The sequence below is a fragment of the Choloepus didactylus genome, chromosome 20, assembly GCF_015220235.1.
Source record: "Choloepus didactylus isolate mChoDid1 chromosome 20, mChoDid1.pri, whole genome shotgun sequence".
NCBI classification, from domain to species: Eukaryota; Metazoa; Chordata; class Mammalia; order Pilosa; family Megalonychidae; genus Choloepus; species Choloepus didactylus.
In genome coordinates this window covers 12,128,330-12,142,485 of record NC_051326.1, presented here as the reverse complement: position 1 = coordinate 12,142,485, position 14,156 = coordinate 12,128,330, and the positions used below count along the sequence as shown (strand labels likewise).

The 14,156-nt window shown below is 52.8% G+C and overlaps 2 protein-coding genes across 9 annotated transcripts in view; one reads left to right on the top strand and one right to left on the bottom strand.

Moving 5' to 3' along the window:
• Positions 1 to 1,848, top strand: part of LOC119516697 (WD repeat and coiled coil containing) — a 28,245-nt gene extending 26,397 nt beyond the window's left edge. Inside the window, exons 5-6 of one of the 2 annotated variants that reach the window (XR_005213352.1) lie at positions 716 to 869; positions 1,110 to 1,848. Coding sequence is in view for 1 of the 2 variants with exons in the window: in XM_037813116.1 (XP_037669044.1) it covers positions 716 to 737 (22 nt within the window). In the remaining variant the exon portion in view is untranslated. The other variant, XM_037813116.1, reaches the window with a different exon arrangement.
• Positions 1,849 to 3,371: 1,523 nt separating this feature from the next.
• On the bottom strand, positions 3,372 to 13,871 carry MFSD2B (major facilitator superfamily domain containing 2B). Of its 7 annotated transcripts, XM_037812955.1 has the most exons (14): positions 13,424 to 13,871; positions 10,846 to 10,971; positions 9,678 to 9,802; positions 8,993 to 9,116; positions 8,695 to 8,773; positions 8,493 to 8,623; positions 7,591 to 7,681; positions 7,382 to 7,503; positions 6,869 to 6,952; positions 6,542 to 6,622; positions 6,282 to 6,391; positions 5,960 to 6,109; positions 5,389 to 5,565; positions 3,372 to 4,387 (listed from the first exon to the last, which is right to left on the bottom strand). In XM_037812955.1, exons 1-14 carry the CDS (start codon positions 13,508 to 13,510, stop codon positions 4,363 to 4,365), a joined length of 1,512 nt encoding a protein of 503 aa, XP_037668883.1. In that variant the 5' UTR covers positions 13,511 to 13,871; the 3' UTR covers positions 3,372 to 4,362. The 7 variants fall into 7 exon arrangements, 6 of the variants coding, with proteins under 6 accessions (XP_037668883.1, XP_037668884.1, XP_037668888.1 ...); XM_037812956.1 differs by lacking the exon at positions 6,542 to 6,622; XM_037812957.1 differs by lacking the exons at positions 3,372 to 4,387; positions 5,389 to 5,565 and adding an exon at positions 5,585 to 5,730.
• Between the last annotated feature and the right edge of the window lie 285 nt (positions 13,872 to 14,156).

Sequence of the window (14,156 nt, the reverse complement as noted above, 5' to 3'; positions counted from 1 at the left end):
CTCCTGGTGCAAGGGTTTGAAAAGTCTCTCTAAGGTCTTTTACCTAAAAGCGGAATTGATGAGATAATGCCAAATTGTTTTCCAACATGGTTATATCAGCTTTCACTCCCAAAAGCAAGGTATCGGAGCTCTTGTTTTACATGCTCCACGCTGCTTAATTTATGACAGTCTAGTAGTAGTTTTAAATGGTATTTCACTGTGGTCCTAATTTGTACTTCCACACCACCAGTGAGCTTGAGCATTTTTTCACATGTGTATTGACCATTTGAGTTTTCTCTTTTGCAAAATACCTGTTTGTGTCTTTTACCCAAACTTCTATTTTTCTCGTTCATGTTGAATTGCAAGGATTTTTCATACAGTCTAGTGTTGTAAATATGTGTAGACAGTATCTTCACCTAATTTATACCTTATCTTTTCTCTTTCTTTAAGGTATGTTTTGTTAAACATTTTTTAATTTTATTGAAATTTATGCATTATGTTTCTAATCGGTACTCCGGTGACTATTTCAGGGGCCCTCTGTGGTCCCCTGATCTCTCCCGGTGCAGCTCTCTCTGTCCTGTGAGCCCTCACGCTCTGGTCCCCCCACATGCAGCTCCTCTCCACTCGGGGAGTGGGCTGGGCTCCAGGGGGTTCCCTTGCCTCCACTGTGGAAGTTTTCTGGAGGCAGAAAGTTGGTGCGTTGCCCTCCTCACCTTGTTTGTTTCTCATCGCCCAGGGATCCCTCCTTCCTTGCCTGATGCCCAGTGTCTTGAAAGTCATGGCCTTTGTCCAGTTTGGGATTGTTTCAGGCAAGAGGCTAAATCTGGACTCTGCTACTCCACCATGGCCAGACGCAGAAGTCTTTCCACACCTTTTGGACTTATTCCTAGGTATTGTATATTTTTTATTGTTACTGTTAATATCCTTTTAAAATTATGTTTTATAACTATTGCTGGTGTATAAAAATTCAGTTAGTTTTTGTTAATCTTATAGCCAACCATTTTGCTGTGTACTCTCTTATTCTGATTTATATGGTGGGTCTCTAGGTAGGCAGTCATAATTATTTACAAATAATGCCAATTCTGTTTTTTTTTTTAATTCTTGTACCATAATCTTACTGCACTGGCTAGATACCTGATAAAGTGTTGAACAGAAGACAGTAGTCGTCTTTGCTGTATTCCTGATATGAAAGGTACTGTTCCTAAAGTTTTACCATTAACAATGATGTCTACTATAGGTTTTTGATAGATATTAAACCTTTCTCAGGTTTAAACATTTCCTTTTCTTCTTGGTTTGCTCAGTACTTTTATTGTGGATGGATGTTAGATTTTTATTAAATATGTTTTCTGTATCTTTTGAGATTATTATTTTATTTTCCATTAATGTGTGAAGCTGGTAGATTTTATTTGTTCGATTTTTCTAATGTTAAACAAACTTTGCATTCTTAGAATAAACCAAGTATGTTCATGATGTATTTATTTTATATACATTGCTAGACTTGGTTTACTAATATCTTGTTTATGATTCTTGCTTCTATGTTCATGAGTAAGATTAGCCTTGTAGACTTCTTTTCTTTTACTTTCCTTGTCCAGTGTGGTGGTTTGCAGCTGTGTGTACCGCCAGAAAAACATGTTCTTAGACTTAGTTCATTCCTGTGGGTGTGAACTCATTGTAAGTAGGACCTTTTTCCTGAGGTTCCTTCGGTTAAGGTGTGGCCCACCTTGGTCAGGTTGGGTCTTATTCCTGTTACTGGAGTCCTTTAGAAACAGAATGAAATTCAGACAGAGAGAGAGAAAGCCACAGAGGAAGCCAGAAGCCGAAATTCAGCAGAACCCAGAAGAGAACAGAGAGAGGTCAGGAGAAGCCACCATGTGCCTTGCCGTGTAACAGAGGAGCCCAGGACCAAGGATTGCCGGCAGCCAGCCCCAGAACTCCAGTCTTCAGCTGGAAGGCATCACCTTGATGACGCCTTGGTTTGGACTTTCTCTTAGCCTGGAAACCGTGAGCTAATACTCTTATTGTTTAAGCCGACCCTTTGCATGATGTTTGTTGAGGAACATCAAGGAAACTTAAAACACGTACTTTTGGTGTGAAGCATATTCTGGCCTGACATAATGAGTTGTGGAGGGTGCTTTCTTTTTCTATTCCCTGGAAGGGTTTGCAGAAGATAGGAATGATCCTTGATTGAAAGTCTGACAGAACTTGGTAAAACCATTTGGATCTTGCATTTGGTTTGTGTGGATATTTTAAATACTGGTTTAATTCCTTTAATATTTACAGGATCATTGGAGATTTCTGTATCTTATAGTCTTTTTTTTGGTAAATTATATTTTTCTAGAAATTTTCCCACCTCTGCCGTTTTCAGTTATTTTGGTACAGTTTATCCTTTTTAAATCATTTTTACGTCTGCAGCATCTGTAGTTCTGTCTTGCTTTCCATTCCTAATGTGTTTATTTTTTCTTGATTATTCTCAACAGAAGTTTGTGTACTTTAATAGCTTTTCCAAAGAATTGGTTTTTAGCTCTGTTGATCCTCTCTGTTGCATCTTTGTTTTCAGTTTCACTGACTTCTAATTTGAGGAGTTTACAGTCTAGTAAGTGAGATAAAATGGAAAAATCTCGATTAATTAAGACATCAGAATGCTATGGGAGCACCAAGGAGAGTCAGTATTTTATTAATTTTGCAGATGAGGGTGCTGTGCCTGAGAGTTACTCTGTCGCTCTTGGTAAGAAAAGCAGGTTGTCCCCCAACAGAGTTTCTAGCAGGGAGCTAGACATTGCAGAGGCCAAACACAGTGCTGTGGGCACATCAGGGAAAGGGCAGCAGAGGGGCTGGGAAGAAAGGGAAGGCTTTACTGAGGAAGGTGACTGTTGCAGTTTGCTAATGCTGCCCTTTTGCAAAACACCAGAAAAGGATTGGCTTTTATAAAGAGGGTTTATTTGGTTACAAAGTTACAGTCTTAAGGCCATAAAGTGTCCAATGTAAGGCATCAACAATAGGGTACCTTCACTGGAGAAAGGCCATTGGCATCTGGAAAACCTTTGTTAGCTCTGAAGGCACATGGCTGGTGTCTGCCTGCTCCTAGGTTGTGTTTCAAAATGGTGTTCTCCAAAATGTCACTCACAGCTGCTCTGAGCTCTTTCTGTCTGTGAACTCTTTTTATAGGACTCCAGTGATTTAATAAAGACCCACCCTGAATGGGTGGGATAACACCTCCATGGAAACTATCTAATCAAAGGTCTCACCTAGTTGATTGAGTCATATCTCCGTGGAAACACTCAAAGGATTCCGACCTAATCAACACTAACACATCTGCCCCCATGACTGCATTAAAGAACGTGGCGTCCAATCCGGCACAGTGTCTTTTGATTTGGATTAAAAAACAAAACAAAACAAAACAAAACTGTTTTATTTGGCAATAATTTCAAACTTCCAGAAAAGTTGCAAGCATAGTTCAAAGAACTTCCATACACCCTTTACCCAGATTCCCCAGTTGTTAATATTTTATGGCATTACTTTATGGATCTCTCTCTCTCTCTACACAAACATACACACACACACAGTTCTGTTACATTGCTTGTTTTGAAAGTACAAATTTGTTCCAATATGATTTATAAATTAGGGAACAATCAGAGCCTAATGCTCTGATTTCTTATTGCTCATGCACCGATTTCATCCATAAGATGGATGAGGTGAACACTGAAAACTGCACCCAGGAAAACTGAGTCCCAACAGAATACACAAAACATACACCCATGCACATCTGAAGCATCTGGGAGCCACCTCAGTTCACCTTTTTTTATGAGTCACACCCATCCATATCTGGTGTTAAAACTTTCCATCCAATTTCGAATAACTTCTCCCACTTGATAATAACTCACAAGCTGTAACCCTTCTGTTCCACTGCCCACTTCGACAAGCAAACTTCAGGTCTCTTCCAGTGGATGTGGGGAAGGTGTGGTGGAGTGAATGGGAGACAATCCAAGAAGAAACCCAGGTTTGAGGCAACTAGATAGGTCAAGGGGCCACTGTACTGCCTCTGTCAGGTGAGTTTTGCCATCCCAGCAGTTTTTGGAGCCTGGTGTTCCTACAAGGGAGGCTGTTGGCCAGGATGGATTGGCGTTTTCCCAGGAATGGTTGCTACTGGGTTGCTTTCAGGGTCAGCTGTTGCCTGAAGCTGGTGTTCAGAGGCACAGGCCTATCTGGGATGGTCTGCGGTCAGTGGGCAAGACATGGCCAGGTGGGAGTCCCAGAAACGTCACCCAAGACTCCATATCACAGGGGAAAAACAGGTTGTGTGCTGAACTCCTAGAGAGGGGTGCTAAGGGATGGGAAGAAAGAGAGCCTTCCGGCCCAGAAGATGGCTCGCGGAAGTCTCTGACTTTAAGCGAGGCTGTAGCTGGTCCTCCTGTAGGAAGAGAAAAACTGAGAAGGATGAGGTGAGGAGGGAGCTGTTGCTTTTCACCCAGCAACTCTTCTTGCCCCAGTCCCTGTTGGTAAAGCTACAGCCCTGTTTCTCTTAAGTCCCTTTAAGCCATTCCCCATCCTCTGTCATTCCCTGAAGTTAAAGCATGACTTCAGAATACTCCGCTAGAGTCTGGGACCATCAACACTGAAGAAGAGGACTGGTGACCCTATCTATGGAGATGTGCACATGCATTTGTAGGTGTTTGATCATCTGCAGAAACACACATGCATGCTTGCAAATGGCTGCGGGGCCAGACTTGTCCATGCTGCAGCAGAGATGTTGTGAGTGCCAACTTGGCCTCAGGCTCTTGAGATACACAATGAATAAAACACAGCCGCAGCCTTCAGGGTCCCCCTGGAAAGCCAGATGGCTGAGGCTGCAGTGAGATCAGTGTTCGGGAGGGAAGGACAAGGCCCAGAGAGCTGCCTGGAACAGTCTGTGGGAGGGAAGGGTGGAAGATGACTCCCAGGTGGGTGATGGTGCCACCCATGGGGAACACTAGAGGAGCCGACCTGGGGAAGAAGCAGGTTGAATTCTGGGCTTGTTGGGATGGCCTCGCTTATGGGATATCAGGTGGAGATGGCCCTGAGTGAGCTCGAGCTGTGGTTCTAGTACTGGAATGAAGTCCTGGGAGGAGGGGCAGCTTGGGGGGCCACCAGCACACAAGGGGTACTTAAGGTCAAGCAAGAAGATGCCGTCCCCCAGGGGCTGTGTAGAGCACTAAGAATAGGGGATCAAGGAGGGAGCCCTCAGTTACCAGCATGCATTGAGGAGTCCAGGGAAGGAGACCAAGGAGGGTTGACTGGAGGGATAGGAGAAAACGCATGAAAGTATGGAAAGGAAGTATCTGTAACAGGCGGGACCATTAACTGGCTAAATACTTCAGGCGATCTTTTGGGCTGTCACACATCAGTGTGTGTGCCCATGTGTGGGCTGCCCACCTCTGAAGGCTGAGCTGGCGGGAGCCGTCCTGGCATGGCCGCTTGGGCTTGGGGCCCACCATGAGGATGCAGAGGCCGGCGAGGATCATGCAGGTGGGCACAGCGCTGATAAGGACCTTGAGGGTGACCACCACCTCCTCCGCCTGCTCACAGGCTCCTGCTTTGTACCCTGCGAACCTGGAGGACACCACACCAGCCTCCGTCAGAGCCTCACCATGCCCAGCTGCCCTGTACCCCACCCCCACAATATTCTGCCACTTGTACTTTCCTGGTCATGTCAGCCTGGCTCCAGAGGACGGGGGTGTTGAGGGGTGGCCTGGCCAGGGAGGAGCCCAGAAAGCTCTGAGAATGAGGGGAGCTGGGGTTCAGAAGGTGAAGCCCCCAAGAAAGGTGCCTTTCCGTGATGTGCACAGACAAGCCTGGAGGAGGTGGGGCCCCAGACTCTCCATGGAGCAGGCTTGGGCTCCTGCTACATGGATGGCCCCTCACTGGCTAGGGTGGGGAGCTTTGCCCTCTCCCCCCCATCCCACTGGGCTCTGTGCTCCTGCCTGAGCCCAGCCCTGGGACTCACTCTAGGCTGAGGGTGGAGATGCCCAGGGCAGCTGCACCCGAAAGCTTGGTGAAAAAGACGTAGGACGAGTAGAAGATGGTCTCCAGGCCGGGGCCATGCGAGTGCCAGTGCTGCTGCTGGAAGTCGTCCACCACATCCGGCAGCATAGACCTTGGAGGGGGTGGGGTGCACAGTTACTCCTTTTATGCCCTTGGCAGCACTCTGGGGGCAGAGACCAAGTCAGACTCATCCTTGAGGCCCCGGTGCAAAGGCTGGGCACAGGGACCTGTGATACCAGGTTGACGGGAAGGAGGGGACACCCTTTTCCCTTCGCCCAGCATACCAGGGTAGCAGCAGGGATATGGCAATGCTCATGCCAGATCCAAAGGCCACTGCGTAAGCCACGGGCGGAGTGGGCAAGGCGGCCAACAGGATCACAAAAGGCACCATCACCTGGGAGACAGATGTCCATTTGCCCACTCACCGGCCTGGCCCTGAACTGGGCTTTGAAGACATGAGGAAAACGGGCCCAGCCCCGAGGCCCCAGGATGCTCAGGGCCCACGAGCCCGCCCTCCCCAGGCCCTGCCTCCTGCCTCACTCACAAAGATCCCAAAGGCCGATGTCTCCTTCCCGAACCGCTGAAGCACCCACTCCCACGGCGGGGTGCTCAGCACAGCTGATGCCTGTGAGCAGACAGCATCCTCAAGCCGGGCATGGGTGCCAACGCCTTCAGCCGGGATCCCAAAGCCCTGGCTTGGAGGGGGTACTCCTGGCCTTACCTTTGACCTGCCCAGGTTTAAACCTGTGGCTCTTATTTTTATGGCCCCGGCCCCAAGTCCTCCCTCTGCTGGAAGGCAGGTGGCCCAGAACACGGCCACACGTGTCACACTTCTGTCCCCAGCCAGCCCCCAGCTGCCCGGCACGCTCACCAGGATGGTCAGCACCAGGCCCTGGATGTGGCCGTGCAGTCGGGAGGCGTGCGTGCAGAACAGCACCAGGTAGCCCTGCTCCACCTGAAGAGGGGCGGGAATTTCCAGGTCAAGCGCGAGAACTGGGTCTGCAGGCTGGCCCTCTGGGACCCCATGTTCTGGCTGCTGCCACTGTGCAGTCCCCTCCCCTGCGAAGGATGTGTATCCCCAGTGCAGAGAAAAACCCCCCTATTCCACCCTCTTCCCTTGCACAGCCAAGTTCAGGGGGACTTTTTCTGAACTTCAGACAGTGTGAGAGGAAAAGTAGCCCAGACGCTGTCCTCCCTCGTGCTGGGCCCTGCCCTTCGCCGACCCCACGAGCCTTCTCGGGGTCCTCCCTTCCCAGCACCAGCCTCTGGGCCACACGTCCCTTCCTGTTAAAACTCAGGCCTAACTCCAGGTTGGGGGTGCCAAGAGACGGACCCCTGAACCTGCACGGGGAGGGTGCGGCGCCGCGTGGCCAGCGGGAGGTACCTGAACCGCTGCTGAGATGAGCAGGAAAGAGACCACCAGCTTCAGGTAGGGCGGGTGCCGGACCGTGCGGCCCAGCCCGGCCAGGAAGCCCAGGCCTGGGCCCGAGGCTGGGGCGGGGGCGTCTGCAACACAGCAAGGTGACGGCCTAGCCTGGCCCATCGGCACCAAAACCCTCCGCCAAGGGGGGCTGCTCCACTCCCCCTCCATACCTGGCTGCTTCTTCACCCCCAGGTAGAGCAGGCAGCTGCACACCGGGTAAGTCACAGCAACCACGGTGGCTGCAATGCAGTAGAGACGTGTCTGTGGGACAGGACACAACTGGGTGGGGGCGATGTCTCCAACCCATGGGGCAGGGGTCCTCCCCATGGGAGCAGAGGGACTCGGCCTAAGGACGCGAGAGCCTGAGGTTTCCGTGAAGACTGAGTGCCCTCTGGCTGTCCATGGTAAGGGTTTGGGTGTGGGGAGGAGGATGGAGCCTGAGCAGTGTGTTGCAGGATGGCCCAGAAGAGTACAGAAAACAAGGCTCTGTCCTGGGGGGCAGCAGGCCTGGGAATAAACACACATCTAAAGAAAACGCCAGGCCCCTGCAGGGCAGAGGCTGCAGATCTTGTGAATTTGTGTGTTGGAGATGAAGTCCAAGGCTGCCGAAGGCAGCCGGTGCCACCGAGGGCTCCCCAAGGGCTCCCCCAGGCCCGGTGGCTGGAAGAGTGTGACCCGAAGGGCTTGGTGGCGGTGGAGTGGAGGGCTGGCAGAGGGAGGGCGCCCAGGGCCCCGGAGGACAGCAATGCCATTTGCTCGAGGAAAAGGAGAAACAGAAAATAGAAGATGACCTGGGCAGGTGAAAACAGCTGTTTGTCCTCCAACTGCTGATGGGGGCCTGCCTGGTCTTCGCACCCCCATCCCCACCTGCTGCCCCTTCTCGGGGTGCAGCCTCCCCAGGCGGCCTGCAGACCTGGCCTTTCATTCTGTGTTTAGAAGGACCCAGGGGGAGAAGCCGCAGGTTTACGCGGGAGAACCGTGCTGGTCCCACACTTGGGCCCCCCCCCAAGTCCAGCGAGAGGCGCCGCGGCTGAGCTGAGCCCCGGAGACGGCGCCCCCCGGGGACACTCACCGCGTCCGGGGCGACGGCGACAGGCCCGGGGAGCGCGGCCTCCGGGCAGCGGCCGGGCTTGTGGGCCCCCGACACGATGAGCCCGTGGGCGGCGGCTCCCACCAGCGTCCCCACCATCTCCATGGTCATCCCTGGGGACACAGCCGGGTGAGCGCGGGCGGCAGGCCCGGGCCGCTCCCCCACCCTCGGCGCCCGCACTCACGGTAGGCGGTGGCCGAGTCCCGCTCCCGGGGGCAGGGCGTCAGGAACATGGTGAGCGCCGTGTAGGGCACCTGGAAGGCCTGGGAAGGCCGCGCGGTGCTTAAGAGGGGCCCCTGGCCTGGGCCCGGCCCCAGGCGCCCCAGCTCGGGGAGGCCAGGCCCGGCCACCCTGGACCACCAGCCCACGGTGCCCGGGTTAGGGGCAGATTTCCAGGCACTGGGTGAGACGGGGCCCTCTCCAGGGTCCTTCCCTCCCTCCACCCGCCAGAGACCCGGCCCAGAAGGCAGCCGCCTGCTCACCGTGGCCAGGGCCTGGAACAGGCAGTAGAAGGTTGCGTACCAGAGGCCGTGCAGGGCAGTGAAGGGGGGCAGGAACCACAGGAAGAAGTAGGCCAGGGCGAGGAAGGGCGTGCACCCCAGCACCCTGCAGGAGCACCAGGGCAGAGGGGGCTCAAAGGGCCCAGCCGGGACCAGCCTCACCCCTTCGGGGCACAAGCTCCCCTGCCCTTCCTGCAGCCCTGGGCTTGAGGCTCTCAGGGTGGGAGCCATGGAGAGGGGACGTGAGGTCGAGGTCTGGGGTGCTGATCGTATGTGGAGGTGGCAGGGAGTGGAGGGCCATTGGTGGCTAGAACTCTGCTTGGTGGTGCCACTCTTTGTACTGAGGACAGTGGAGGACAAGCAAGTTGCACCCCCTCTCTGGGACCTTTCATGGCCTCCAGCCCACCCTGACCACACTTCAAGACACGAGCCAGACCTGAGAGGCTTGGAGGCTGTGCTCAGCCCTGTGCTGTCTGGTGAGGGAGCGTCCCCTAGAATGTCTCCGAACTGGAGGGCTGACTGTCTGACCCCAGTCCTGTCCCCTGGTGTTCGGTCCTACCCGCCAACCATCCATGGGGTTTTCTACCCAGAAAGAGGGCTGTGGCAAACCCAGTGACCTCGGGCCAGGGGCGGGTGCCTGGACCACCAGGACCGTGGGGATGCTCACCAGGGCATGAGGCGTCTAGCCCCTGTCCTCCTGCTTCTGTTGATGAAGAAGCCAGCCACGGGGTCCGCAGCTGCCCCAGACACCTTCCCTCCAAACAGAACAAGTGACACCTGGGCAGCAGGGATCTGAAATAGACCGGGGAGGGGAAAGTCAAGGCCCAGCAGAGTTGGAGAGAGTGCCCAGGCCTGCCCACCCGCCAGGGCCATGGTGTCCAGGACCCTCCAGCCTCCCTGCGGGGCACCAACCCAGAGGGGAGGGAGGGAGGTGACAGCTGCACAGAGGCACATTCCCATTCTCACTCATGCCCAGTCACGTGTGGGGAGGATTTGAGGGCCCCTTGGCTGGGGGTGGAAGAGCAAGAAGGGTGCAGCTGGGCCAGTGGTCGGAGGCAGACTTTTCATTCCACAATGAAAATGTTTTATTGACTTTTCTGACTACATAAATAATACACTCATTATGAAACACTTAGTACAGAAAAATATGAAGCTCTTTGAAATCTCACCATCCTGAGACAACTCCCAGAAGCATTTTGATTGTGCTTTCATGCATTTTCATGTGCACTTGCAGTTTATAATTTTATGTAAGTGGGATCATGTGCAAGTGTCACTTTCAAAAAATCACGAATACCTTATTTTTAAAAAAAATTTTTTTGCTTACCTCCTGGCCCCCACCATTCCCTCCTGTAGCCAACAGAAACAGCCTGGCATGTACTCTTCTGTAATTTTCTCCATGCTCAGATTTTAATCGCATTCAGACATATACATACATAGACACACACACACACATATAAGTGGGATGTGCCTTTGTTTTGTTAAGACAGCACTTTTTCCTAAAACTAGCTTTTCTCATGCAGCCTTGTTGCACGGAAAGCCCTCCAAGTCAACTGGCCTAGCTCTAACTCTGTTGAATGGCTGCACACCAGCCCGCTATGGGAATATGGCATAATTTGTTCAACTGCTTCTGTAGGGCATTCACATTGTTTCCCATTTTTCTACCACAAACAGGGATGCAGTAAATATCCCTGAGGAGGCTGGCCCCAAGAGCATTTGGCTTTTTGTCAGGCTTGGGGGAGAAGTGCTAATGGACGCACAACCGGGGCTGGGAGGACTAGACGTGGAAGGAAGAAGGAAGGTGGGAGCAGGGGGCCCTGGGCTACTGCCCCACTCACCTGGGCCACATCCAGCAGGAAGAGCTGCAGGTAAAAGGCTATCGCGCTGGAGGCCACCTGGTTGGGGACCCCACCAATACCATAGCACAGCTTTGTACAGAACGAGAGGCGATTGTCTCTGCTGACCTGGGGGAGACACAGGAACTGAGCCCCCACCACAGACACAAGAGCACTCCACGCCTCGTGACTTCCACTAGTATCCTGAGGTCCCTCTGACCTCTTGAGGGTTTCTCCAGAACTGTCTCAGTCCTAACTCACCCCAACTCATCCTAAAGGGAAGTGAGACCAAAAACTAAATGATCCTTAACCATGACCTCTAAATGTTTCCAGGGGGGAAGTTCTTCCTTACATTTCCCCTCCATGCTTCCTGCCTGCTTGAATTTTCTGAGTCAGCATGATAGAGCGAACCAGGGGGCAGGGGACCCAGGCTCGAGAACTTTTCTTGCCACCGACTCCCTGTGTGAGCTTGAACAGTCACCTTATTTCTTTCAGGCTTGTTTCCTTCATCTGTCAAGGGAAAAATCCCTGCCAAATTCACAGGGTCCTTTTGATGAACAAAGGAGACAATGGCTCTGAGAGCTGACTGTTATATGTTCAGGAATTTTGCAAGTGTTGAACCCGTGGCACCCTGAAATCAGCCATGCTGAGAGTATTTACAACTCAAATCAGCAAACATTATAAATCGGATAATTTTTTTTTCTTGGAGCTATTTACTGAAATAAAGTAATGTTTTGACCGCCAAATGTATATCACTAGCCCTAAGCTCCGCAGTGAACTCCAGACTTGAATATTCAGCTGCCTACTCATGGCCCCAAATGGATGCCTAGCAGGTAGTGCAGCTCGGTTAAGGTCGAGATGCAGCTACTGATTTCCATCCCGACGTCTACACCACCTCCTCACCCTGTGTCCCCACTGCGTTAAATGGCTCCACTGTCCACCCAGGGCTCAAGTCATCCTTGATTCCTCTTTCCTGCATTTGCCAATCTAATGATCAGTGAGAGCCTCCTAAGTGGCTTCCTGCAACTGCTGTCGTTCCTGAAAGCCCATTCCTCGCCCAGCAGCCACAGGGATCTTTTAATAATGTAAATCAGATCAGGTCTCCCCTCTGCTTCAAACCCTCTGACAGCCTGCCATCAGAGTTTGAATAAAGTCCTTACTCTGGCTTATTGGAGGCTGCCCAGCTGCCCCTTCTCCTGCCTCACTTCGGGGTGCTGTCCCCCAACCACCAAGCCTGCTGCTGCCTCAGGGCCTTGGCCCTTCCAGTGCCTTCTGCCTGGACGGTTCTCCCTCCGATCTTCACAGAGCTGGCTCCTTGTTCAGGTCTCATTTTAAAGGTTTTGTCTCAGGGATGCGGCCCTCACTTCCCGGGTTTCTCCTTCATTGTGCTGTCTGCCTGCTGTGGTCCCATCTACTTGCTGCCTTTCTCAGAGCAGGAACCACAGCAGTTTACTGCCCAGTGCCCCAGAGCTGAGAGCAATGCTTGGTCTCCAGTAAATTCTCAGCATATATTTGCTGAAGGAATGAATGGCCAGGAAGACACTGTGTCTTTGAAGATAATGGAATTCTTGTTTCTCCTTCTATGCCTGTGGGAGGAGGGAGAGTGAGGAGGCTCACACCACACCACTTCGCTTCACCACTTTGGGATCTTGCAGGTCAGCCCAGATAAGGGTTATCTCACCCTTTGCACACTCTTCCTACCCCTAGGAGCAAACCACACCCAGGGCAGGATGTGGTCTCCTTTTCTGACATTTTAGTATCGTTTCAACTTCCAGAAAACTTTAAGAACAGGCAGAATCCAGCAGGACAGCCCTCCCCACCCCCACAGGGGGACTCTCTTTTCTTTTTAGTGTGCCTTGCAAGTTTCCTGCAGGTAGAAAGCATTCTAAAGATAGAAAAAGAAATTCCAGCTGAAAGTCCTGAGAATGAGAGTTTAGCCTGCTCACTCACAAGCCTTCAGTGGACTGAGTACAAGCTTTAGAGTCAGGCAGACTTGGATACGAACCTGCTACCTGCCATTTCTAGCTGTGTGACTTAGGGCAAGTTACTTAACCTTGCTGAGTTTCAGGTTCCTTACTTGTAAAATGGGGAAAATACTTCCCACAGGGTTGTAATGAGAATTAAATGCTAGTATTTGGGTTAAGGGCTGGCATTTCCCTGGATACGTTCGTTTTCTTTCTTGCAGTTAATCTCACCCCAAATTTTCGAATTTCACTGGTAAATGAGGGTCCCCAGAGGGCCGCTCCTCACAATGGAAAGCCCTACCTGTCCGGGCTCAGAAGACTGTCTGGGGGGCCTGGGGTGCAGAGGACAAGAGCTGGACGGGGACCAGGAGACCAGGGACAGGTCCTCATCCTATCGGCTCTTCTCCCACACACCCCGTCAGAGGTGGAGGAGATTGCAGAGCTGCTGTGGAGCTCTGAGCAGCCAGAGCCCTTCGGCAACCCCACCCCGGGCAGTTCAAAAGCCTAAGGGCTGTGATCGGATGCCCCCAGGGTCTCTCGGGGAGGCACCACTCGCACCCGGACTCGCCACGGAGCCCCGCGCCCTCGGCTCCCTCTCGCCCTTCCCCGGCGCTCACCGAATCGGACTCCGACGTGTGCGCTTCGGCCGCGGGCGGCAGCGCCTCAACCGCCGCGTCCGGGGTCCGTCCAGGAGCCCCCTCCATGGCGCACGGCAGCTCCGAGGGCTGCGCTCCCCCTGGGGGTTATCGCCGCGGCAGGGGGCCGGCTCCCCACGGCCTGCGCTCCCGGGCAGAGGGGGCGCGGCGCGGGGCGGGTCCCTCGGAGCCAGAGGCGCTGCCCCGGGCCCCCGGGGCCACCCGCCGGAAACCGGGAAGCCGTCCGAGCGCGGGTTCGTTTCCCCAAAGGGAAAAGGGCCAAGAGCCCAAATTCGCTGAGGTGGGAGAGGCCGTCAAGTCCCTCGGACCCTCTTCCTTGGGGCAGGTCCGCGAAGGCGCAGCGCGCAGGAGCCGGCCGGGGCTGCTAGTACCTGTGGCTCGCAGCTAACAACTCCGGCCAGATCGCCATGGGGGGGGGGGGGGGGGGTTGTAAATAAAAGTTTTAAACGAAGCAATAAAATCGACTTGTTCACAGACTAAGATCATGGCTGAGTAGGCTTTCAAGTTGTTAATTTTGATATCGGATGCCTAAAATGGGCATTTTCCAGCCTGCCATACAGATGGGTAATGGCCAGGTAACCAAGATCTGACCAGTGAGTGAAAGCAGAATTCAAGTACAAATGGTGCCTGCAATTCCCCAGAAATGCCTTAAAAGGAAAGGGGTCACATCAAATACAAAATTAACGCTAAATAG

Bases quoted from the DNA above. Each gene is read 5' to 3' on its own strand.
- MFSD2B (XM_037812955.1), bottom strand. From the start codon at position 13,510: ATGGAGGGGGCTCCTGGACGGACCCCGGACGCGGCGGTTGAGGCGCTG. The intron at 8,624-8,694 runs GTGAGTGCGGGC...CTGTGTCCCCAG, and splicing joins GGACTCGGCCACCGCCTACC to GGATGACCATGGAGATGGTG. The intron at 6,623-6,868 runs GTGAGCGTGCCG...GTCTGCTCACAG, and splicing joins GCCTGGTGCTGACCATCCTG to GCATCAGCTGTGCTGAGCAC.